The 27,180-nt window shown below is 37.6% G+C and overlaps 1 protein-coding gene across 1 annotated transcript in view; it reads left to right on the top strand.

The window, feature by feature from the left end:
* Positions 1–20,668, top strand: part of LOC139710044 (scavenger receptor cysteine-rich domain superfamily protein-like) — a 39,495-nt gene extending 18,827 nt beyond the window's left edge. The window contains exons 13-21 of the mRNA XM_071621991.1: positions 477–672; positions 1,466–1,629; positions 3,595–3,742; positions 5,871–5,888; positions 12,327–12,635; positions 13,854–14,030; positions 17,911–17,970; positions 19,257–19,368; positions 20,551–20,668. Of these exons, the coding sequence (XP_071478092.1) occupies positions 477–672; positions 1,466–1,629; positions 3,595–3,742; positions 5,871–5,888; positions 12,327–12,635; positions 13,854–14,030; positions 17,911–17,970; positions 19,257–19,368; positions 20,551–20,668 (1,302 nt within the window). The remainder of the gene's footprint in view (positions 1–476; positions 673–1,465; positions 1,630–3,594; positions 3,743–5,870; positions 5,889–12,326; positions 12,636–13,853; positions 14,031–17,910; positions 17,971–19,256; positions 19,369–20,550) is intronic.
* The last annotated feature ends 6,512 nt before the right edge of the window (positions 20,669–27,180 follow it).

The raw sequence follows: 27,180 nt of genomic DNA on the forward strand, positions 1-27,180 counted from the left end.
TGCATGGAAAACTCCAAACTACTCATTGTCTTGTAGTGTAGATCTAAGTGTGCTTAAGTGTCCATTATTGTAATTCATTTGTTCCCTGCTTTTTTAACAGTACTCCAATGCAATGGCATGCTCTTGTGGGACTGATGATAACATATTGTTGAAAAGTTTTCCCTTCCCTTCTCCCAATTACCCCCATCTTCTTTTAGCAAGATGTAATGCATGATACTTTAATAGCAGCATGGCCACACTGAAGTGGTATATCCCCGATATTTGATAGCTCTTATATACACTTTACTATAACTTGCTGAAGTATTTCACAAGCATTCAGTTATTCCTGCCTTAACTGAGCCATGATTTATGTTTGACAAACCCAACCTGGTGAAGGAAAACTGCAGTTCTGTGAAATATGTAATTTCTTGGATTTGATGGATTATATATAAAAAAAAAGAGAAAACAACAAACAAAACATGTGCCACGTGTGACAGGTTGTATGCAGGCAGCTGGGTAACTATGCCGCCCTGACGGCCAAGTGCTGCCAGGCCTACGGGCCCGGGGCGGGGCCCATCCTCATGGACGGGGTGGACTGCGACGGCACGGAGAGCATCCTGGAGAACTGTCCGCACGAGGGCTGGCTCTCCCACAACTGCCAGCATTACGAAGATGCCTCCGTGGTGTGCACAGGTTGGTGGACAGGGAAGAAAATTCTCTCGGTGTATCTGAGAATTTTTCATCCAATTCTGTGTGGAGTAGAGCTAACAGCTAGGGCCTGAACAGAGTGAGAGGGCATGCCTTATGTATCATTTGTTTGTTTGTTTTTTCAAACCAGTAGCAGTCACTGAGCTATTGAATATTTGTTTTGTTTTGAATTATGGTCATTATTGTTGCATGCAATACAGATTATAAATGCTGCAATGTACAACACAGAACAACATAGTTTTCTATCCCCAAAACAACAACAACAACAACAATAACAACAAAAGAACACAAAATCGGTTCACAAAATGACTGAAGTTTTACAGAAATGTTATTTCACCCATAGCCATCCGAATCCTCATAGTCAAGTATTGACCCTTTGTTGAAATATTGACAAGCCCTCCCATACCCATCCTTACCACCACCCACCCCCCCCCCAAAAAAAAAAAGAATAAAGAAAATGCTGTCATCTGCATTGTCTCGCCTGTTCGTGAAAAATGTAGTGGCGAAGTATAGTTGCAATCCTGTATTAACAGATATCTGAGTGGTATGTTCATGTCATCGAGTCAGTCAAAAACTGTATGCTAATGCATTCACAGTATGTATCCACCTGCTATATTTCACTTGTCATTGGAATCTCTTTATCATCAGCTCAACTCCTGTAATGTATGATCAGTGCGACTGTAGATATGAAACTGTATTCACTTGTTATGTTTCAGTTGTGATTGGCTTCTCCATAATCTCAACTCAATTGATATAAATGTGATCTGCGCAATCCTAGATATCAAACTGTCGTACCCCAACGGCACGACGTCGACCAGCCTGCTGGGAGGGCGAGTGGAGATCCTCATCGACAACGAATGGCAGTCCATATGCAACAAGGATTGGGACGAAGCCGAGGCGCAGGTTGTGTGTAGGCAGCTCTTCGACACCGACGTCAAAAACGTGCGTACAACAATCCGGATTGGTCGGGTTACTCACATATGATGACATAAATGGTAACCCAGGGTACCAAATAAAAATCAGCCATTTTGTTGAATTATTATTATTTTTTTAATAGGTTGTACCCTGGGTGCCAAAAAGTGGGAAATTATTTTGGTAATGGAGCTACATACTGTAGCGCGCGCTAGCCACTGCACTGCACTGCACTGAAGCACACGCTATATTGCCGGCACAGCATACCATGCATGCATAGTATCACCTGCAGTGGCATGGGAATGACTGTAGACGCACACACAGTGCATGCATTTCTCTGCGGCTGTCCTTGAGTGGACTTGAGGTGGCACTACACAACGTGGTACCCCAGGGTAACGCGTGATGCATCATATGCAAATACTGTAAAGCCAGAAACATTCATGGTATGGAAGTTTGGAGAATTAGAGCTGATGGCCTTTGTCTGTGGCGTGAGAGTTTTGCGAATTGCCACTGGCATTCAATCCATTGTCTAGACAAGAACTTTTGTGTGCATTTCAGGTTCTTGAATCTGGGCTCCTTTTAAAATTCATGAAGGTTTCATGCATGCAAAAATTTCTGGTTTAATAATGTGTCAAGCCTGTAAATACTGTAAAAGTGGAAATTTTTTGCGGTGTTGAAATTTTCGCGCATTTTGCACAACCAGAAACTACCGTGAAAATAAAAGCATTTGGATATCTTCACTTGCCATATTTTTCAGTAGTTGATCATGTCTTGATTCTGCGGAATGAAAAACAGGCGAAACTCCTTGTACTCGGCTGAGCGCAAAAAATTACTCATGCAAACGTATCCACTTTTACAGGTGGGTGGCCACCCAAGGGAAACAAAAATTGTGGCCTCTATACACAGGTGGCTACTATAGACAGGTTCTCTGACATTTTGTGCATAATCAGACACTGTATGCACATTGTATGTGTATAAGTATTCACGTGGCCAAAGGTCTCTCCATTATGAAATCCATTATGGGTGGAAAATGGCAATTTGTTTGTTTTCAGAGGGAAGGAAACTCATGCTTTGCTTGGCATAGTGTCATTTCTTCAGGGTTGAACTCTGGGAGTTTTTTCCGAGTCAAAACGGAAACTGGAAGTGGCAATGACTCTGAGACTACCAAATTTATCGTAAGATTGGAAGTGTGCCCGGTTGTAATGGCCTGAGTGATAAAAGGGAAAACAGTAGGTAAAAAATTTACAGGATTTTAGTCCATTTTAATAGATATTTAATAATTAGTCCTCTCCCCTACCTAATTTGACCAAATTGTGGTGGTTCTCCGGCAATTCTATCAGTGAATGATTGATTCCCCATATGTCATAATATGTTTTTGGTTTATTCGATGACACAAATTCTCTTCATATGTTTTGTAACAGAATCAATGGAATTTGCACTGAATCGAATTGCCAATGTGCAAGACTTCATTTAAGAGGGCCATCCAAAAGTTTTCTTTAATTTGAACTTCTGTCAATTCAAATCTCCTGTTGTTGAGAGTGTGATTTTTTTTGTGTTGTTGCTATACCAGCCTTTGAAGCCTTGTAGTGGCATCTGTTCGAGGAAAACTTCCTTGTGAGTGTGTGTACATGTGTGTTTTCTTGTGTGGGTTTTAGAAAAAGACATGTACAAGTGCAGCCAGACACATCTGCAACCAACACATCTGCAACTTTCTTGTATGACTTTGAATATGAAACAAACATACACCAAACAACCTGTGCACAATCGTCATACAAATGTACAATCTGTGGAAATGGAAGAACTAGAGTTGTTTGGGGTAGGAGGAGGAACATCATCTCCCAGTGACTAAAGATCTTCTAGTGACTAAAGAGTGACTAAAAAGTGACTAAAGATCTTACAGTGACTACAGATCTTCCTGTGATTAAAGATCTTTCAGTGACTTCAGATCTTCCAGTGGCTAAAGATTTGCCCCTTCATGCTTTCCCTACCCCCCAGGTGACATTCTACCCCGCCCTGGAAGGCAAGCACACGGGCATGACGGACGTCCGTTGCCGTGGCAACGAGTCCATGCTGTCTGCCTGTCCGAGCAAGACGTCTGGCGTCGTCTGCACGTCAAAGTGGAGAGCGGGCGTGCAGTGCAAAGGTGAGGGCAGCATTCCTTGTGTTCTTCCAGTGCCATCTACACATAAAGTCTGGCCAACTCTGTTCTACTTGGTACATTGTAGCACTATGACAGTATGGTGCTCTGTTAGGCAAGCATGTTGCAAAGGAATGTACACCATGCTGTGACATGCTGAAACTGTGTTGGCCAAACTCTGTGTGTAGGTGGCTCTGTGCACTGCTGTTAACAGGTTTGGGTGTCCATGATCTACACTCTCATTTTTCATTTGTGCACATATGTTGTATTTGTGTATGTGTTGTTTGCATACTATGAAATTCAATGTAATTCATACCAGCAGCAAACAATTTTACATTTAGAGCACCTGAGTATCAGTTCTCTTATCTTTTCTTGTTTTGTTTTTGTTTTGAAATGCACACATTAGTGAGCTGTAATTAACAATTGTCAAATTGTCTAATTTACTAGTGTATTGTAAAAGAGAAATAGGGAGCAAAACACCTAAAAAAGTCTCACAACAGTTTTGAATATTCTCATATTATCAGGAAACTTTTCTCATAATATTGAAGATTTTATTAGGTTGCACAGAGAGACTATTAAATGAACTGGGGCTTTCTCCTCTTTCATTTATTATCGGCATAAGAGGAAAATATTCCTCGTATGATCTCTTTCAGATTACCTTGCATTCATTTCTTAGTTTAATCTGAAATAGAGAGAAGAACAGTCATATAGTAGATGAGAGCTTGTTTTATTCAGTATTTGTACGCCGTGAATGTGAAGGTTAAAAGTTAATGAAGAACAGTACATTAGCATCTGATTTGTTTGACAGGGTTTTTGGCTATACCAGAAGTCCTGCGTTCAGAAAATATTTTAGTGTAATTTGAATATATCGCAGAGCTATTATCTAATATGATGTGATAAGGTATTATAAGCCTACTCATTATTAAGTAACGTAATTAAGTATTAAAATTAAGTAACATACTAAAGTAGCTTTGGGGGATTGTGCCTTCAGTTGTGCTGCTTCCAAACTTTGGAATAAATTACTAGAAAAAATAAGGAAGGCCCCATCACTTGCTGTCTTCAAATCTTTGTTGAAGATTTCCTTTTTTCAGAAGCCTTTGATTAATTTTGTACTTATCTTTTTGTGTGTCTAATCAGTAACAATGTTAGAGCTCTGTTACATCACAGGGCAGTAGAGCATATTTAAATAGTAGCTGTGCTATGCAAATTTGTCTAATAATAATGATGATGATGATGATAATAATAATAATAATGATAATGATAATAATAATGATAATGATAATAATAATGATAATGATAATAATAATGGTAACAGTAATAATAATAATAATAATAATAATAATAATAATAATAATAATAATAATAATGATAATAATAATAATAATAATAATAATAATAAGTTCAACGGCCAACTGCAGCGTAATTACATTGTGGTTTAGTAGTGAATTTGTCAGCAATACATCGTACCTGATATATGCATGTCCCAAATTACAAATGTAGCATGCAAGGAATGTGAAAAAAAAAAATGAAAAGAGATTTTCCATGTCATGATCTATGTAGACATATCACAAGCACAAATGCATCTATGCATGTATAAAAGCATGTTACAAAAAAAAAAGAGAGAAAAACCTTAATGAAAATGTTGGTTTGTATGTACATGTACAATGTATTTAAAGGATATAATTAATTCTTTATAATACACTACTTAGATTTGAAGAAGTGGGATTTATCTGTTTTGATATACATGAATGCTTTTTATCATGGTTTTGACTAGTCCCCTGATAGAATGAAAGTGGTTAGTATTCATCATGAATACTTTCATTGAATCACTTACTTGTATTTGATTTCATCCCCTTGTTCAAGGAGTGAAAAGGCCTGAGCAACAACAAATTCACTGCAGAATTTGTTTTTGCACTTTTGCGTTTTTGTTCTCAAGCTTGCAGTTCAAGAACAAGAGATGTTATTCTGTATCAAGGTTAATCCAGTCAAAACAAATATCAGTCGAAAGTCTAGTAGAAAGTATTGATAGGTGTTTCATGTATATCTGTTGACAAATGTGGTTTACTCTTTAATATCTCATCCTCAACCTGTTATCTATCTTTTGTATCATTTTTTTTTTTTAACCTATCAACAGATTCCAAACAGGAATCAGGTAATGGAATGTGTCCGCCGTCAGAAGACCAATCAGAGTGCTGTTTCTTATTGCGTCAATTTTTTTTTTTTTTAATGAACCACATGATTGTATCAACCTGTTAGAGTGGTATTCCCATTTTGCCAGATTCTGGAATAAATGGTGACAAGTTGTGTTCGTACTGATGTACCTCATTGATTGAAGGTCCACATCAGATATGCAGTCCTTGAGAATCCAGATACAATTTATATGCCCATGATTACGAAACCTAGCTGATTCAGATAGTCTTTTAAAATAACCCATGCAGACCCCAAAACCACATTTGTGTGGCTTTATGCTGTATATATTCATTAAAAGTTTGAACAAAAATTATTGTAGGAGAAAAAGACCAAAATAGTTCTTGACGGTCCTTTAAAAGTCTATGAATTTGAATTCTCCAAGCTGTGATCTCTGCAACTGATGTTTGTGGAAATTCCATGCATTGGTGTTGCATGGCGTTGATTAACCCATTTAGGACGGAGTGATTTTGGCACAACACACGTTTCTCATAGATACTCAGGACTCGTCTTCAACGGGTTAAAATTCCTGGGTGACATCTGGCTGGGCTGATGAGATCACGGTCTAAGCTCTGTTGGTAAAGTCAAGAGATTGTGAAAGAACAATCTAGAATTTTCTCCTAAATTTACAAAATGCACTTGGCAATGACTTACAGAGCATGAATAGTGAAACAGAAAAATAGAAACCACCAAAGAAAAGACCTGAAAACCTTCAAATCTGATAGAAAATGTTCTCCATAGTTATTCTGTGAAAGATCCGTCCAGAAGCAGCACTCTTGTTGGTTCTACCTGTCTTGTGTTTTGTTTGTTTGTTTTTCTTAAATGTGTTGTCATGAGCCTTTTCTAACTTGTGTACTGCTAAGACTGAATCTGTTCTTGCACCCCCTCTGCAGCCCAAGTGTAGTTCTGAAAAAACAAACCACAAAAAACAAACCCCAAAATAAAAACACCAGAAAAGACACTCCAGAACTTCTAAAGGATGCGTCACTCCATGTTCAAAGTTGACTGTTATAGCAGACAGAGTAAAACCAGACGAACAAGAATGGGAGAGATTTCAAGTTCCACCATATCTTGAATTAGGTCGCAAACATAAATCCCAATCAGATGAAATATGAGTGACAACATCTCACAGCTCTGTCTCAGCCTCTTTATAGAAAGAAAACTGATTAAAATCATGATTTTGATTGATGATGTAGTAACTGCAATTACTCCTCCTTATATAAAGGTGAAATCACTCCAGCTTTTCAATTTTTTCTTTCTCTACTGAATGATGTGAATTCTTTTTTATCTTATTTCAAAAGGAAATGAAGTATTTTCTGTTCAGGTCAATGACAGAGCTGTGAGGGCATGATGTCGTCACCTCATCAAATTTGCATACGTATGATTGTAATCTGTTTCATTGTTTTGTGATTTTTCTTTGAGACTCTGGATTTTTATTAAACTCAAGTGCAATGTTGCTAGCAGATTGAATGAAATCATTTATAGGCCCTACCATTCTGTTTACTTGAAGTTTTTAATTTTTATTTTTTAATCTCAACTTGAACATGGAGTGGCATTTTGTTGTTGGTTTTCTCACATGGTGTGTGCCAGTAAAACATCATGCCTGAAAGTTTTATCATCACCAAAAATATTTTCAATTCAAGTATTTCAATCATTTTTCTCAGGTGGTATACTAAAATGCAAAATTATGCCACCAGCTCCATGCACCCATATTCGTGTTGGTACTTTGCAGTTCTCTGACATGGAGAAAAGTTTTTTTGTGTGTGTTTTTTTAAATTCATTTCATATTTGTTGTAAGGCCACATGATGAAATGTATGGTGTCCAGTTTCATTGCCAACTTTCTGTGACAAGTACTATTAGCTAAAAGCATTTACCCCTCAAAATTAGTTTTCAGTCCCAGAACTATTCTTGGGCCATAACATTTTCCTGTGACAAAAAGAAAAAATACCCCCAAACAACCAAACCCTCACTGCCTTGTAATAGTCTAATCTCCCCTCTTGATATGATTGTCTAACTTTAATGGGTGGTAGAGGTTGAAAGTACTTCTCTAATAAATGGCTTTAGATTAGCAAAGTAAAAATGCATTTGTCTGCAATATCATTCTAGTATTTAAGGTTTTTAGATAACAAACCATTATTGTGTGTAAAGTATTGACTATGATAAATATTAAGTCAAATCCACCCCCCCCCCTTTTTTGCAGGGGAAGGGGAGAGGGGCAGATGAATTAAATACGTGATCAAAATTTAATTTGTGTTAGGCCTCTATCTAGTATTTTTCTTTCACTCGAAGTACAGCATATGAAATCCAGCATATTAATACATACCAAAGTTTTGATTGTACAGCATTTCTTGATGTGAGCAATCTCCCCCCAAAAGAGACATATTGCATACATTTTTACACTCTCAACTGTTTTATGATGACAGAAGATGATCACTTTAACTGAGGATGCTTATTTTCATCTAAAATGATGACTTCTATTTCTCTTTTTGATTGATAGTTGTATTTTTCCCCCTACATAATTTGCTTTGTGCTTTCTATTACTGTTATCAAGTCGCTGTGAATGGTACATGTTTTCCCTTTGGAAATACCCACTTTACTCAGATATTAGTTTTGATAATATGTTTCTGTGTTACCACATTTGCCTTAAATGGATGTAGTAATCCATCTTGTCTGAAAACACTCTTTTGTCACTCTACGGTTCTGTATCCTTTGTTTGTTCGTGTAGGAGTAGATGGCAAAGAGCATGATACTTCACCTTTAGCACCTGTGTAACCTGTGTCATATTGAAAAAAAAAAAAAAAATTCTTGCTGAGTTTTCGGAGTCTCTGCCATTCTGAAATGTATCACACCCTGACTTGTGAACCGATCTGGTCACATCTTCTTCCAAGCTTGATTTCCTTTGTGATATGTGCTTCCTTCTGTCGGAAGAGTTGCATGTGATTTGTTTGGGAAAGATTAGCGGGCATTGGAAAGCATTTTAGAAAACAATTTGCCAGACTGTTTCATAACAAGCTCTGCATGGCAGTCATGTCGTATGTTATTTCTTGCATGTTGCTCAGGCGAATGTGCAATCAGGAAAACTTTGAAAAGCTTTCAAATTTGACTGTTGGAATGGTGAACCGCTTTTTCTTCCTAAGTTTTGCTTCAAATAGCCATAGCAAAGCCACTTCTTCTATGTTTTTATGTCAGACTCTGTCTGTTTGTTTTTCTGTCTGTCTTTTTGTCTTTTACTCTATATTTTTTTTCCTCCTACTTTCTATCTGTATCTGTCTGTCTACCTGTCTATATGTCCGTCTGTCTCCCTGTCTATCTATCTATCTATCTATCTATCTATCTATCTATCTATCTACACAATGTATGTCTACATGAATGTCTATCTCCCTATCATCAAGTAATTCTAAAACTTGGTCATTTTAGAGTGTTGCTCCATTGTACTTGTCGATGTAGATGGCATAAACTTTTACCTGAACCCACTTGGGATCCATCGGGTGTTTAGACCAGCCCCAAAATATTCTCAAATACCTTGCTTTCAAATACATGTATCTCTTTCAAATTACCCAGATAAACAAGTGAAATGTGTGTGTATATGACTATAGCTCTGTGTTTTACAGTTCCATTATTATACTCGGAGAGAATTGCATCATTGGGGGAAATGTAACTAATTGTCATATATAGGTCATCTTATGGAATATATCTGGGATTAGATTTATCAACTTGGATGAACTTTCCGCTTGCTATCAATTTGGGCTCATGTATTGTCTTCTAATAGCCAGCGTTCCATCCTCATGTGAAGTCTCTCTTCCCTCCTGCTTGCTTATACCACCCCCCCCCCCCCCCCTGCAAAAAAACAAAACAAAATAAAACAATATAACTTACCTGCAGCTTTTGAATATACTTGCCACAATGCATGTTTTCAGAAGTAAAAAGGGGTAGTAGCCTAGAAAGGAATTGCAGCATGAAAAATGTGATTGTATAAGATCCAGAAGAAAAGCAAAAACACAGCAATAACCTTTTAGTTTGAACTCTGCCAGTCAGGACTTTGATCTCTTTGATCTCTTTGAAAAGTGTTGTGTTCGATTCTGCTCAAGTACCTTGGCACATGTTGTGCACATTGTAAAGGATGTTTATATACCAGGAAAGATGGTGCCTATGTGTTCATTTCTTCTGTGCTTCTGGGAGATGTTGAGAAATGAGATAAAGCAAAGCTAGTCTTTGTTCAAGCCTTGACATTCATTTTGTCAGTATCCAATGAATGACAGTGCTTTATATTTAGGTCAAGCTACAAGTATCATATTACTTCAGTGTGCTCAAATCAAACACAAGTGATGCCTTCAAAGCAAGGCATCAAGACGATACGTACAAATGGTAATCAAAAGTACTCTAGTGCCTATTACGGTAAATTATTACTCTGTTTATTTCTTGCACTGAATAGTATTATTTTTGTGTGTTTCCCCATTTGATAATGTGAATTGTTTTTTTCTGATGTAGTTTGCCATTACCAATTTAAGTTATTTCGTGATGAATTGTTTTTGTGATATCAATTTTCTTAACCTCTATGTCATAGTGTATGTCACTGTGAATATTTTAGTATTGTGTTCATTCAGTTATACAGTATGTAAAGTGAGAAATTCAAGGCCTCTTACATATTCATAAAGTTTATGTAATGATGTCCATGTCTGTTTTGCTGTCTTCCCTCTTCTCCCCTCTTTTTACTTGGTATCCACCTTGGTTTCTGCTGTTTGCAAGCTAAAATTGTGGGTTTACGTACTTAACGTCCGATGGTTCCTGATGGTTCAATTCAATCTCCTCACAACACTGTGGATAATTCATCAAACTTTGAAGTCCGAAAGACAGTGTACATGTTTGTTCAATAGTGTGACTCAGTAGATCATTTAGTAATGCAATTAATCTAAAGCATCCAGTATTTCAAGTTTCTTAATCTTTAAACCTGTAATAAATGCAAACCCATTTTCAAACTGCATGAGTATGATTGGCACACATCAGCAAGTAATAATTCTGCTTCATGTGGGATTTAAGATGATTAAATCTGCTGCTACAATGATATGTAGATTTGTGCGTTTTATTCAGTAAAGACGAAAATGTTTAACTGTTACAGAGCAAAGACCAAAATGTCAGTTATTTGCTGGACAAAAGCTCAGTGTATGTGTCAATAAGATTGAAAGCTAGTAGAATGTTGTGAAATGTGATACTGTTGTAAATGGTGTTGCCCTGCTGACTTTAAAAAAAATATATTTATTTTAATATTTATTTATTTATTCATTCATTTATTTATTTATTTATTTACAGTGTATTTGTTTATTTATCTATTCTTTCATTCATTCATTCATTCATTCATTCATATATCTATCTAGCTATCTATCGATTATTCTGTTAAAAAAACCCCCAAAACAATCATCAGGGAGGCTTAATCGCCATGTGCAATGTACACGTACAGTACAATATATTTGTATGTCATTACTGATCCCTGTGAGCCTATCGATATTTGCATACAGTGATAAAGGCAAATTATACTCTCTGTACGTGCTCACATCCTAGGTCTAATTGGAACAAAGACAATGAAAATTGTGGCACCATGCTTTAGCAGCCGAGTAGAAGTTCTTTGAGGTTCACATCAGTAGTTAGCAATTGTTTGCTTGCATGGTTTGCTGCACAATGGGATATTTCTTTGTTTCCTTTTCATCATCGTTAATAAAAAATCAACTTTAGGCTTGATATGTTGTTGATGAAGGTATTTGACTGCTTTTCTCCTGGTGATACGCCATTTATATCGTCAGCCAGTATCAAAAAGTCCTTGTATTTTGACCGTACAGCAATATAATCCTAGTTTCGTCAATAAATGTTATATTGCACCTGGGAGCAGTCAATATTTGTCAAATGTACAGTTATTGTAAGTGATTCAATGCTATTCCTGCTATTCTGCATTTCGTTCTTTGATATACAGGTGATAATTGTTAGCACTGAAATAGAAAGACATTTTGGAAATGCAGACTAGGCAAAACAGGAAAGGAAGTAAGTTGTACATTCTAGGCAGTAGATATTACATGACTAATGAGTGTGGAGCTGGTGCAAAATCTTGTGCAATATACAGAAATGTCCACTTCGACACCTCACACTGTCCCCTACAGGAACATATACTTTCTTTTTGTGTATGCTTAAGTTCTCCATCATGTATTATTCAGACAAATCAGAATAGCCTTTGCTCAAGACTTGTGCACATTTTTAAAGGTAGAATTAGGTGCTACAAGAACTTTAGGTGTCAGCCTTGAAGCTAGACTAGCTTTGCCTTTCATGTGTATAGACATAATTCCCTCCCAATCCACATGTACATGTGCCCTTCTCTCTCACTCTACTCCCTCCCAATCTGCCCCTGATCCTGAGCAGACATCAGGCTGGTTGGCGGTTCGAGGCCAAGCGAGGGCGTGGTGGAGACTCTGGTGGACGGCGACTGGGGGCTGATCTGCGGCCTGGGGTGGGACATGGCCGACGGGGCGGTGGCCTGCCGCCAGCTGGGCTTCTGCAGCGTCATCGAGACGATGCGGGGCTGGAACGACCCCATCGACGAGCGCAACCTGATGCACTGGCACTCGCTCAACTGCTCGGGCAGAGAAGAGCGCCTCCGCGACTGCCACAAGGAGTGGGGGTCGTTCCCCTGCAGTGGTTACAACTTTGAGGGTGCTGTTAGATGTAAAAGTGAGCTTGCACCTCAGGCGGGGTTTAGAATGATCTAATGACGAGCAAAATTCTTCCTCTACCATGATAAAAAAAAAGAAAAGGGAAGAGAATTGAGAGTTGTCTCTCTATAAAATCCTGTAGGTCGAACAAGTCTCCTAGTATCTATGCAAAATTAATCTCTAGTGGTGGAAATGGTACAAGTTGTACATCATGTTAATGTCATGCGAGTCATATCCCATATTTCAGCTTTCATATCCATAATTTTCATGTGAACATGGATAGCTCTTTTTCCTATAATATGTCAGTGTCGATGAATTCTATGGGCATCGTTCATTTACATTATTACCTCTAAGAGGTGGAGAATTGGATTTGTGGACATTTTGATGACTATGTTGGTTTCTGTTGTGCAACCACAGACACAGTTTTGTTCAAGATGTCCCTGTGTTCAGTAAATTGGGTCTACTAACAGTTCCTTTTCACTCTGCTCTTATGTAGATGTAGTAACTAGCAAAAAAAGAAAAGGTTTCAAGACACCTCTTAAAGTGCAAGTCTTAGTTGCAATGCGTCTATGCAAATCAGATGAATTGATGATGTCGTGGCTTACTTGTACGTAAGTCCCCCAGAGATCTATGCTTAATCTTATCTTCATGCATCTTCCTTTAATGACATGCAGTAGAAAAGAAAAAAAATAATTGTGAGCTTTGCACTTTTTTGGTGATGGTGCAATAACACAGCATTAGTGAGTGTAGAAATGGGTTGTAGCCACTAGCTAGATTTTTAAACCCAAAACATAATGTCATGGTTTATTCTTATAGTTTATGCACAAACCCAAGTGGTAAAAGAGGATGGGCAGTGGAATACTGTGGCATAGTGGATAAGACTCCCAACTCCTAAGTTTGACTCCCACCCAGTGCTTACATGTACGTCCTTGAACGAGATGTTTTTACCCACCATGTAGCTCTTGACCCAGGTGTATGAATACATGTACCTAGTAATGCTAGGGTAATAAAAATGGCAGGGCCCTCTGGTAGAACAGTGACAACACTGAAGAAGCTACCTTAATTAAAAAGGACCTTTCATCATTAGATTATTAAATCCGTGTCTACAAACAATATTCATACTTAGTGATGATGTATATACACATATTCCATTTATACAGTGTATAATATGTATCTTATGATATCTGTATTTGTGTGAATTGATTTGTGTCAATGTCGTAACATCTCTTGTTCAAAGATTGGTGTGATCCCCCTGACTTCATCTCGCATGGAACGTGGTCCCCCCGGAGGACACAGTACAAACTCGGCAGCAAGATCACATTCCGCTGTGACGAGGGCTACGAGCTCAACGGTTCCCGCACGCTGAGCTGCCTCAGTGTCTGCGAGTGGGGTTCTGCCGAGCCAAAGTGCGAAAGTACGTGAAGACATTATATATGTGACCGCCCGGCCCAAAACACACAAAAAGTTGCAGATTCAGATTCTCTGTAGTGGACTCAATTATGTCATTTGGGTTGGTCAACCTAAGATTTTTATGCCTCCGCCACGAAGTGGTGCCGGAGGCATTATGTTTTTGGGTTGTCCGTCTGTACGTACGTCCGCCCGCTTTCGTTTACGCTGGAATTTTACCAAACTTGGTCCAAGTATAAAGTATGATGGGGCAATTATTTCATTAGATTTTAGGTGAAATCGGCCAAAGGTCAAAGGTCAAGGTCAAATCATGAAATTGTATCCGTTTACGCGATAACTCAAGACTGGATCGAGCAAATTTCACCAAACTTTGTCGGAGGATGATGTATGATGGGACAATTACTTGAATGGTTTTTTTAGTGAAATTGGACTCAGGTCAAACGTCAAAGATCAAGGTCAAATCCTAAAATTTATCTGTTTATGTGATAACTCAAAACTGGTTAAAGCAGCTTTCACCAAACTTGGTCCAAGGATGATGTATGATGGCATGATTATTTGAGTAGATTTTAGTGACATGGGCAAGAGGTCAAAGGTCAAAAGGTCACGGTCAAATGCTAAAAAAATTGCTATTTCCCCCATATCTATGCAATGCCCAAAGGTATTTTCTTGAAACTTAGTATAGACATGTACTACTGTGTAAAGATTCTCCAGAGAGAGTTTCATGTCATAAGGTCAAAGGTCAAAAGGTCAAAGTTTAGGTGAAAATGTTGCAATATCACTTTTCTCGCAAATGGTTCAATGTATCTTCATGGAACGTGGTAAATACGCATGTACTGACTGGCAGGGATTATCTAGGGAATTTAGGGGTCATGGGTCAATAGTCAGGGGTCAAAGGTCAAGGTCAACTCGTCAAAATTTTACTATTTCCTTCATATACTACAGTGTAGTATATGCAATGCTTGCATTATTAGTTTAAAAACTTAATATATACATGCATTACCTAATGGAGATTCTGTGGGAAATTTCCAGCCAGAAGGTCAAAGGTCAAGGGTTAACCCTAAATAGACTGGGCTATTTTGGTAGCTCGAAAGACTGGGGGGGGGGGGGCCTAAAGGGCCCCCCCTTAAGATCTCGGCCGTGGATCGCGCGATCGCCGCTGAAATTTGCACAATGGTAGTGTGCGATGTAATCTACAAGATCGTATATTTAAATTTTCCAAAATGGTCTTTTTTTATTTTATTTTGATTAGTTACGCTAATTTATGCGAGAAATCAGACTCTTTGACCTAAATCAGTAAATAAAGCTCCAAAAGTGCTCATTTTTGGTCTAATTATTCTTTGTGGCATTCTTAGTAAATGTACTTGAAAAAAAATTTGGTATCAAAATCAATTTCTTATTTATTTTATTGTTTTATGAATTTCTTATGTATTTCTTTGTTTTTTCGACCATTTGTTTTTGTTGTTTTTTTTAACAAAATCTGTGGCAGACACTTTTTGAAGCATAATGCTCCTAAAACAAATTAATTTTAGCCATTGAGAGTAAAAATAAGCATATTTATATGAACCATGTGAAAAAACTCAATTTGCATTGACTTTGTACACAAAATCACATTTTTGAGCCATTTTTGGCCTCACGTGCATGTACAAAAAGTTATGTAACTTCAGAACCGTACCCCCGGGCGTCACAAATTTGGTGTCTAAATGTGCGGGAAACTCGAAAGAAAAAAGTCAGAGCATCGCGGCGAGAGCATTGCGTGTTGCAGAGTAATCGCGCGAAATGTCGAGGGGGGGGGCCTTTTAGGCCCCCCCCAGTCTTTTTAGGGTTAAGGGTCAAAGGCCAGGTTTCAATGCCCCCCAAAAAATCCATTTTGTACTGTAATTACACTCTTTCTTCATACCTTGGAAATTACTCAATGCATAAACTTATAAAAGGGTCCATCAGAAGTCAAGTAAAAATTCTCAATTCCCTAAATATATGGACAGTGTACCTGCACTCTTAGACAATTATAGCAAACCCAGTTCAAGGAAAGTGAACATTCAAGATATTTCTGACAAACCTGTCATTTCAATATTTTGCCAGTTAGATGTGAAACTGTCATCACACATTGTGAAGACATTGTACTATACACCTATTGGGAGAATCATGCATCAGGCATCAGTCGCCATAGCGACATTTCTAGTTAAAGTTTGACTTACATGGGAGAGTAATATTCTTTTTTATGCCTCCGCCACGAAGTGGTGCCGGAGGCATTATGTTTTCGGGTTGTCCGTCCGTCCGTCCGTCCTTCCGTCCGTCCGTCCGTCCGTCCTTCCGTCCGTCCGTCCTTCCGTCCGTCCTTCCGTCCGTCCGTAATGAATTTTGTGGACAGGGTAACTATCAAAACTTTTTGAGGTATCCTAATGAAACTTGGCATGTATGTGTATTAGGGGGTGAAGTTGTGCCTATTAACTTTTGGGTGCACATGCTCAAGGTCAAAGGTCAAAAGGTCAAGGTCAAATACATAGAATTTCACTATTTCCACCATATCTATGCAATGCCTGAAGATATTTTCTTGAAACTTAGTGTATACATGTATTACCCAATTAAAATTCTCTTGGGAAAGTTTGAGTCATGAGATCAAAGGTCCAAGGTCAAAGTCAAGTAAATATATTAAAACTTCCCCTTTTATCTCCGTACCTTGGATATTGTTCAAGGTATCTTCATGGAACAGAGTATATATACATGTACTGACTGGCAGTAATTATCTAGAGAATTACGGGTTCATGGAGTCAAAGGTCAGGGGTCAGAGGTCAAGGGCAACACTTCAAAATTTTACTATTTCCCTCATATTTGTGCAATGCCAGCAGGATTTTTTTTTACACTTGGTGTATGCATGGATAACCTAATAGAAATTCTCTGGAAATTTTTTTTCTTTTGTTTTTGCCTCAAAGGTCAAAAGGTTAAGATCAAGTGAAAGTGCTGAACTAAGTTTTTCCTCCATATTTCGGAAGTGGCTCAAGTTATCTTGAAACTTACTACATATGTATGCATCATGTTCTGCCTGACATTGATTATCTTATGAATTTCAGGGTCAAAGGCCAGATGACAATGGTAACAATTTCCTATTCAATACAGAAATTGCACTTTTTCTCCATACCTTCAAAATTACTCAATGCATAAATGTATGAATGGGTCAAAGTCAAGTTAAAGTCCTTAAATCCCAAATACATGCTCTCCTATTCATCCAATTAAACCAGGTCAAGGCAGGTGAACATTCAACACATTTGTGACAAACTTGTCATTTTAATATTTTGCCAGTTATGTGCAAATGTAATCACACATTGTCCACATGTACTATTTAGAGCTATTAGGAGAATCATGCATTATGGCGGAGGCATACCAGTCGCCATAGCGACATTTCTAGTTCTACCCTACTGTCCAAATTTACTGGCTTAAAACAGAACTGCAGTTGAGATATTAGCAGTTTTTTGGGACCAAATGTTTTGGACATGTACTACTTTCACTGGGAAATTGAATTTATTTTGTTGTATTTTCTGCACAGCACGTCTGAGTTTAAACAAATTTAAACAAATCCTGGATCCAGATAGTGATCCAGATCACTACCAAAATTTAATCATCTGATTTCTTGTACCATTATCAATTTGTCCTGTCAATTTCATTGGAAGCCATTCACAACTTTCCGAGTTATTTTGCAAAACAGTGACAACAGCAACGCCAAGAACATCAACAAAAACAGATAGAAAAAAACCACTGCCAGTAAAAACATAACCTCCTTGGTGGAGGTAAGTATTGTTTTTAGCTACAATAAATAATTCTGGGGGATGTTTTATAGAGGGAAATCTTCTATCTTAAAGCATCACATGTTTCCTTTTCTTTACTAACCTCAGAGTCTTCAAACACAGGAGGTGGTACGAGTGATGAACGCACAGGAGGCAGTCCTGGCAGTGGTAAGATATTTCTCTCTTTTGTGTGGTTTTTACTCTTCAGGCTGTCATTTCTGGCTCCTTTCGACATCAGCTGTATTTTTCGCTAGTCTGTGTTAACATAAGAATGGAGTTTATGCAGTTGTTTTTTTCTTAGGGAAATGAACATCCATTTGAAGAAAAAAAATGTCACTGACTGACTTCATTTAACAAGTGGATTCATATTCCATGCATAAATCGTCGGTTGAGAATGATAAGGGCGTTAAGTGACCACAAAACCCATAGTGTTCGAGAAGACTTAAAGCCTTTCTCATTCTCAACAGACGAAATTGTAATAGAAGCATTAGTGCTTCTACAACGAAATCTTATCTCTTAATCTACTTATGCTACTACTACCACAACCACTACTACTTCATCTTTGTGACACATGAAAAAAAAAATAATGTCAAAACATTGAGAAAGAATATGTGTGAATGTGCATTCCACTCATATGTTCACTTGTATTGAAATGTTATTGTAGACATACAGTATATTATAATAACTATGTTCTACTCAAATTCTAAATGTCCAATTTTGTAGGAATAAAGAAATTTCATTTTATTTTATTTTATTTTATTTTATTTTATTTTATTTTATTTTATTTTATTTTATTTTTCTTATTTTATTTTATTTCATTTCATTTCATTTCCATTTCATTTCATTTCATTTCATTTCATTTCATTTCATTTCATTTCATTTCATTTCATTTCATGTCATGTCATGTCATGTCATGTCATGTCATGTCATGTCATGTCATGTCATGTCATGTCATGTCATGTCATGTCATGTCATGTCATGTCATGTCATGTCATGTCATGTCATGTCATGTCATGTCATGTCATGTCATGTCATGTCATGTCATGTCATTTCATTTCATTTCATTTCATTTCATTTCATTTCATTTCATTTCCATTTCATTTTACTTTATTTCATCTCATGTCATTTCATTTTTGAAAATCTATTCTACTCTATCCTATTCTATTCTATTCTATTCTATTTTATTCTATTCTATTCTATTCTATTCCAATCTGTCTTACTTCTATTTGTCAATATTTATATAGCAACAAAGAGACTTGGCCCTTTCTCTGCCAATGAGTCCAATGTACTCAAATTTTGCACTCATAGCTATGGACAGGAAATGAAATTAGCACACAGAGAGTTTAACAATTTCTACACCCAAAATGGTTTCTTGGACTACTTCCTCTTTGCTTTCCTGTGAAAATATTGCACTGGACTTTATAATCAGTCGTTGATATGTGCTCTATTTGCAGGCATCCATCCGGCTGGCATTTTCTTCATCGGCCTGCTGGTAGGGGTTCTTGTCGTGGTAATCGCTGGGGGATTAATTTGGTGCATCAAGCGGGAGGCCGGTCACAAAAATGGGTACGTTCAAATGGTCATCACTGTATTATCTGTCCCAATACTGTTAACGTCATATGTGCAGCGTAGAGGCAGGGGCGAAACGCTGGACAGATTTGGTGGTTAGAAAACACGGCTTCTTGCGCCGTGAAAAACTCTGTATGATGGGTGTGAAGTGTTCCCAAATGAAGTTTGTTGTTGTTTCTGCAGGAATGCTAAAATCGAGAATTGTCACACCTTTTTTTGTGTGTGTGTGTGGAATGATGCAAATACAAAAGCATGATATATGGGCAATTTATCAATTGTCTTTTCCGTATATCTTTTTCTAGAAAGTCACAGAAAGTATTCACTTATGCACATTCATACATATGTGACCCGCTAGAACAAAAGGATCCAAAAGTCGCTGACGGCTGAGCAGAGAAAATCGAGTTTGAAATCACATCATCAAAATTGGTCAAAACAACCGGATTTTTGTTTTTGGCATAATTTTGTAGTCTAATGTTTTGTTTATCATCTGCCAAAATTTTGAAGCTAAATAATCAAAGGAAAGGCAAGAAATCAGCGTTTTTCTGGGCCATGATTTTCCGACTTTCAACGTAACAGAATTGTGTCCGAAGATTTGGATTCAGCACTGCAGCTAGACTCTGCCCCTAGCAATGAGGGAGTGATCTTATTGGTCAGTGCGTGGCATCCTGATTACTGATTGGTCGTGCTAGTCCGCTGGCGCTAAGCTTGAGTGAACATTGCTGAGGTCGCTAGTAGCATACCTTCTATTGTCAAGCAGTGAAAACTGTCTCGCCTGCCCTCGATCATGATAGTGTCGGAAGGAAAACTTTGAAAGCGTTTTTCTCGAAACTCTGATTTCCACAACCACCTGACATGAGCTGATAAAATCATAGATATCTCCGCAACCGTGTACTTTTATGAGTTGTGCTATATATGAAATTAAAGTAGAAGAGTTACATAATAATGTCATGCCAGTTTCAGAAAATTGTCCTCCCCCGACTTTCGGATCCTTTTGTTGTAGCGGGTAACATATGTCATCCCTGGGATGACAAGGCTTGGTGTCTCAATTGCCATATTCAACTGTATTAAAGACTTCCTAGTAACTCAATTTTGAATATCAAACATACAAATTTGAGCTTGTCCTTATCTTTATGTGTATTTTCTTTTGTGTGTGCTTGTGTGTTTTTGCGTTCTGTGCAGGACACAGTTGAGAGCGGGCAACATCTTCAGGCCTCGCGGCAAAAATGACGAGATGGAGCAGCCAGTTCTCTTCTCCTCCATGAACAATGACCATGAGGAGATGGGCGAGCCCATGTGATGCAGAGGTGATGCGGTGCAGGAGAAAACCGGACCCCACCCGAATTGGAAATGGAAGAGCTCCTCTCTCTTGCACCTGCCCGTGATGGACTTGATGTATGCTGATCCTAGATGTGGACACGGTGAAAAACACCTGCAATGTTGTGCTGGTTGGGATTTGCTCAGTGATGAACTGAATAAGTGCAGAATAAAGTTCTTTTTTCGCTGCATCAGGGGTGCACTGTTTTGGTTGTGTGTGTGTTTATGTGTGTCTGTGTCTGATGCTTAGATTGGACAAAGGGCTTCTGCTGCTGAGAAGATTGATGTGCTAATAAGATGAGGGTAGAACCAAAAAGCGAATCATCTGGATTTAAGGAACCACATTCAGACCCGAGAGGGTGACCCGACAGATGTGTTCTCCTGATTGTCAACTTACGATTGATTTCACTGCCTTCTCGATGGTGCACAGGGTTTGGAGTGAAGCAGACATATGACCCTGGATGTGAGGTTGCTGTCTGTCATAGTGAAAACTATATGGATCCATGGAGGAGAGGTTGATGATCATGGCTGGCCTGCATTGTATGCAGTCTTCAATTATTGTAAATTACGTTTTTGTTGTATTTGTAGATTTGTAATAACGTATTTCATTTTTTTTTATTCTCCTTTCATTTTCTGCATAATGTATGTGATGTAATGATTTCTCTGTCAGCTGCAGTTTGTGTAATGTGCCACTTTTATCTCTGAACTCTGAAGAAAAAAATATGAAGACCTCTTGGATATATTCAATTTGCTTGTTATTGTAGTTGTTTAGAATGCCATGGATGCAAATGGTGCACAAAAAGACTACAAACAAATCCAGCAAACAAACAAAATAACAGAGGGGTGGGGGGGGGGGGGGGGTGGAGAGGGAGAGAGAAAGGGAAGAAGGAGGTCTGAAGAGAAAAGAGATGAGCCTGGTGTTTTTTGACAATTTGAGTATCAACTTTAGAGTGACTTCAAGTATGTTGTGTAAAAAAGATGAAAAAAGATGTTCTACTTCATTGTCGTAGGTGTGTCACTGGTACCCATGAGGCCAAGTTTTTGAGCTCAGTGCCCTTTAGTGACGCTTTTTCCTTCATAGCAGCAAATGGAATCATCTCACTGCCAGCTAGCAGTTGTGACAACATAAAAATTGCACGGGAAAAAAAAAAACGACTTTATGAACAGCATAGCCATCAGGCTGGCATCCCTGTGCAACACGTTGCTGCATGAAAGAAGCACAGAGACATTGCAGTGTTGAGATGCTTGAATGCCACTTCTCCAACATGTGCATGCTTCATCACTTCAGTTGTCATAGTTTGGACAGGAGACAGAGCTTGGTTGAAGGCCGCTGAGTCTGGCACCAGTGCTTGGTGGAGGAATCCTGTTCAGGGGTCTTGGCAGGCATCCTACAATACTGTGTACCAGACTTGCGTTCAAGATTTGCTGTGAATCCTCCCAACAAACAGCATCATCTGACTGTATGGTGTAATCTTTAGAACAAAAGATACACATGTTTTGTCTTATGATGTGCCATGTTGTAAATTGGGTATGCTGCAAACTTGCTGCTGAGAAGCACAACATAAACCGTTCACAGCGCTTGTGCCCGTCCGTTTAGCTACTGAAAGCTGCCATTGTTACTCCAGACATATAATTAGTGCACCCCTGTTATTACCTCTGTATGAGATAACTCTAAAAATAGATTAATTGTTGTTTGTGTGTTTGTGTGTTTGTGTGTCTGTGTGTCAGTTTTTCTTTGTCATAGTGTGCCTATAAGTGTGAGTCTATGTGTGCATTTCTATGTTTATATATGTTTCACAGATTTTGTAGTCTCAAAGCCGTGGTAGTTCGGGCGACTAAGCCGATACATTTTGAATCTGCAGCCAGCTGTTTTGACTGTCACGATGATTTCATTATTTAAGAACAAATATTAAATCAAGTATGAAGATGCTATAGATTGATTAACGTTGTTAATATCGTGAATATGTATACACAATTTCAACTCGACAAATTTTCTTTTCTCATCTGTTCAGTGTGGTTTATCTTATTAGGTGAAGCATTGGATAGATTGAGGTTTGTGGTTCATCCTATTTCATATACCTGGTACTTCATTTCATATACCTCACTTTGTAGTTTTTTCTGTTACTCTGTTATCAGTATGTGGCAGAGAAAATCCTAATATTCTGACTGTTGGTATTGTGTAGCCATGCAAGTGTTGAGTTTGCATATGTCACAGGCATTCAAAGATTTGTTGTTGTTGTGTGTGTGTGTGTGCGTGTGTTTGTGCATGCATGTGTGAGTGCCATTTACAATACACTATGATATTTGAGAATGTCTAGTACATTTTCACCTTTTTGTGGGAGGGGGATGGGGCTAGTACATGGTGAACATGGCAGAAAGAATTGCAGACACAATGAAACTTTAGCTGGGTTGTAGTCACTTCAACCTTGCAGTATAATACTATTTGCCTTAGCCATATACAAGTGTGAGTGCACGTGTTTGAATGGACCATAGCATATCTCAATCGTGACATGCAGCTTTCCTTATGTGGCTAGGTGACATGATTTTGTGTAATACAATGTTAAAATATGCTGCTTATTTTGCTAGCATAACCAATTAAATCATATATTTATACATCATATATATATATATATATATATTTCTGAAGATTGTCAGTACATTTTATGGGCAATCAAATAGGAGATGTATGTGCCTTTGTTGTGATTTCTGTAATGAATGAGATCTTCACATTCAGTCAGTTTATAGAGCAACACGCCATTAAAAAGTATTAGCTGAATGCTCTATATAAATAGAGCACCAAAGCAATTCCAGATTATTGAGACAAATTACTATATTTATGGCCAGATTATATCTGTACTTAACTGGAGATAGTTTTTTTCTTATTTGAGAGACATATGTTTGAGACCTATTTCAGTAAGGCAAATATTTGTAAGTATGCCATTAGAATATTTCTACAATGTATTTTTTTTTTTCATTTGTTTTTTTTTTAATTTGAGTTGCATGTGTATTGGACACAGTTTGTACTCCAGGGTAAGCTAATCATACACTCACTGAGCATTAACCTCGTTATGAAGAGTTTTGATATAACTAAGCCCTCTGATGTAAAATTTCACAGATTTTAGGGCCTCGTTTTATTGAGGTTCCCTTGTATTGTGATTTGAAAGTCATTCATCTTTCATTTGAAATGATGGAGTGTACACTGTAGGTATCATTATTTGTTTGTTTTGTTTTGTTTTGTTTTGTTTTTAAGGTTAGAATGGCTGATGTTAATACATTTAGATTTGTGCATGTGCAGGTATGCTGTTCAAAAAGTTTATGGACCTGATAATCATCATGCTCTTGATCCAGAGTTCACTCTGGTATCAAGATTTACTCTGTTATTCTTTGTCGGGTAAAGACTTTTGAATCAGAGACACTGTGACCGTGTAGAAGCATGCAGATCAGACCTAAATGTTATTTTCAAATTGGAAATAGTGTCTTGAAGGTAGATGTATTTGTTACATATTGTAAACATTGGTGCCAAACAATTTATTCAGTGCACTCCCGTTATAACGAACACGGTCATAACAAAAATCTTGTTACAACAAAGTGCAAATTTAGGTCTCCATATTATGATCAATAAACAATAAGTTTATTGTGCGGCTGTAACAAAATTTCGGTATGACGAAAGAAAACTGCCTGTCTGGAGGACTTTGTTATAAGGGGAGTTGCCTGTGTGATGCAGGTTTTAAAACGTGAATGTAGGAAACTATACTGCCAACAACAACAACAACAACAATGCTAAATAAGATAAGGCAGAAGGACGGAGGTGAAAAAAAAGAAGGAAAGGATCGAATTTAAACAGTATTTAAGACCTTGTCGGGTATCATGGCCACGCTTTGTATACTGAAGGAATATATTGTGAGTGCTGCAGTAATATTAAAAGCTCCACTCTGAAAAAGGATTTACATTAGAATGACTAGATTTGATAAGATCAGAATAGATTAAGCTAGATTAGATTCATCGTTAGGTAGGAGTGTTACAGTATCAGCCCTGGGCCTAGGGCAAATATGGAAATGGGGCAAGAAAGACATGGGGGCTGATTATCATGACAACTGCCTGTAGTGAAACTACTTGTTGATGTATTGATGCAGTTACCCCGTTCAATATGGAAACCTGGTGGCCTGTGTATTAAGTCTATGGGAATTTCAGAATTTAGTATGAAACGGGTTAATTTTGTTTTGTTTTGGTTTTTTTTTAAGGAAATATGAGCCATCTACATCTCATGTTTGTTTGTTTTTTGTTTTGTTTTCTGTTATAATGGCCTTTCAAAACAGTGCGGTCTTTCATTTTGTGCAGATTATCTTATTGCTATTATGACGTCAATGTCAACGAGCCAGGAATGCTTTCAAAATGATATTTGTGCTCTGAATTCCATGACTACAGTGTTACTTCGCTTGCAAGCGTAAGAAGAAAACAACATACGGTGTATATAAACCATGATTAGACCATCTTAGGACTACTCTGCTGTAGACATAGCAAGAAAGGAGAGTCCATTAGATAACCGGATAGACGACTAGAGAGAAAGTTGAAGTGACGTAGTGGGTAGATCGGAGAGAACTGTAGCTTTATTGTACGTGGATTTAGATTGCGAGAGACACATTATAAATATCACAATCATGTTGATTGGCTATCTATGCATAAAAGCCAATTAGAACAGATGACACTGATTGTGTATGTTCCCCAAATTTGCTAGTTTCTCTTTGGACAATAGTCTGTGAGAATGTGTGGAGGCTTGGAGGTGATATCGACAGGGTTAACGGCGGATTACCACATTGGAGCGCCACTTGTGTGTTCTTTTTTACCACTTTTCATTGTGAATGTATTGTTTTTTGCATTAAACTGAAGGATGGAGAAATTAACAATTTAGGAAATGATTGATACATTAAAGTATACTGAGTAAGCAACATTAATTGTACTTAATAATGGATTGATATACACCATTAATAACAATGTCTCTATGACGATGTCAAATTATATTTTGTATATATTATCTATTTGTAGTACGTTTGAATCACAGATGTATATGTATGTTCAGCGTTTTTGTTCTTCAAATAAAACTTTTTGATATTTCTATTGGCACATTTTAACCACTCTGAATTGTTTGGGTTTCTTTCATTTCTCAAAGTCCAATCCGTCGCCATCCCCAAAATAACTTTATAAGATATTTACTGGTATGATATTGACAGATCTAGCAGAATTTGTTTAAAATGTGACAGGAGATAACAAAAAGTTACTGAATTTCAGTTAATGAATTTTAGTTTTACATCTTTTCACAAAACGGTGATACATTGTGTTAAGATTGTACATACAATATGTAGTAAGCACATAATTATGCCGACTACGTGAGATGATGTTTCACGGCCTCAGAAGTTTGTAGCTGACGAACAATCAATATGACCATTTAATTTCCTCATATATCTAATGTAAACAAAAACCTATGCAAAAAAAACCAAACAAACAAAAAATCATCTTTTTTTCCCCCTTCTTGCTTTGCTGTGATAACCTCGCAGTGATGGATTGTAGAGGGGGAAGAATGTAATTGCTTAATCATCTACCAAAAACGTGCTTTTTATGATGGCGTATATATTCAGTTGTAATATATGCCGATTAGATGTATGTTTTATATTTTACAAATATTCAGTGTTTATGAGTGCGCTGGTTCCGAATATTACATGAGCGTGCAAGCTTAACCGTTCTATTCAACGACGTGAAGCGGAGTTGAATATAGAATAGGTAAACTTGCACTGAATGTAATATTCAAACCGTCGCATGAATGATATATTTGTGTTATTACTACACACGATGTATGCCTGGCGTAAACCAAAATAGATCTAACGTTAATCCTATCTAGGAGGAGGACTAACAGTTAGGCCTAGATCTAGATCTAGATCTGGCTCTAGTTCTTGAAATGGGTGCGCGTATATGCATCAAGTTCAGCGTGTCCTACGATCTTTTGCACTGCCATTGAGAGTGAGCGTGGGACGGCTGATTCTTCTTATGTCATGTGACCCGCATTCATCCAATCAGATGGCAAGGATCTATACATGTGTTATATATATATATATATATATATATATATATATATATATATATATAATATATGTATGTATATATATATAGGGGTCTATGTATGTGTGTGTGTGTGTGTGTGTGTGTGTGTGTGCTAAGTAATTCACTGTCCACGTGTTGGTCAAATAAAATGTTAAACAATAGAACAGAACTCTAGAAATGTGTCATGCTGTCAATACCAACAATTGATATATATATATATATATATATATATATATATATATATATATACCGGGTGTCCCAAAAAAAGCGGAACGGTGGATTTTCAGTACCTTGCGTTCTAAAAGTGATATGTTTTTTGACATCATTAGAAAGAGCATCTTCCGCAGAAGACCATGATACCAAAATCATTAAATTTGGTTCAGTACTTTTTATTCTACGCCA

This window comes from Diadema antillarum, unplaced genomic scaffold (genome assembly GCF_040938485.1).
Source record: "Diadema antillarum isolate AM-2024a unplaced genomic scaffold, OU_Dant_1.0 seq00001495_RagTag, whole genome shotgun sequence".
Classification (NCBI taxonomy): domain Eukaryota; kingdom Metazoa; phylum Echinodermata; class Echinoidea; order Diadematoida; family Diadematidae; genus Diadema; species Diadema antillarum.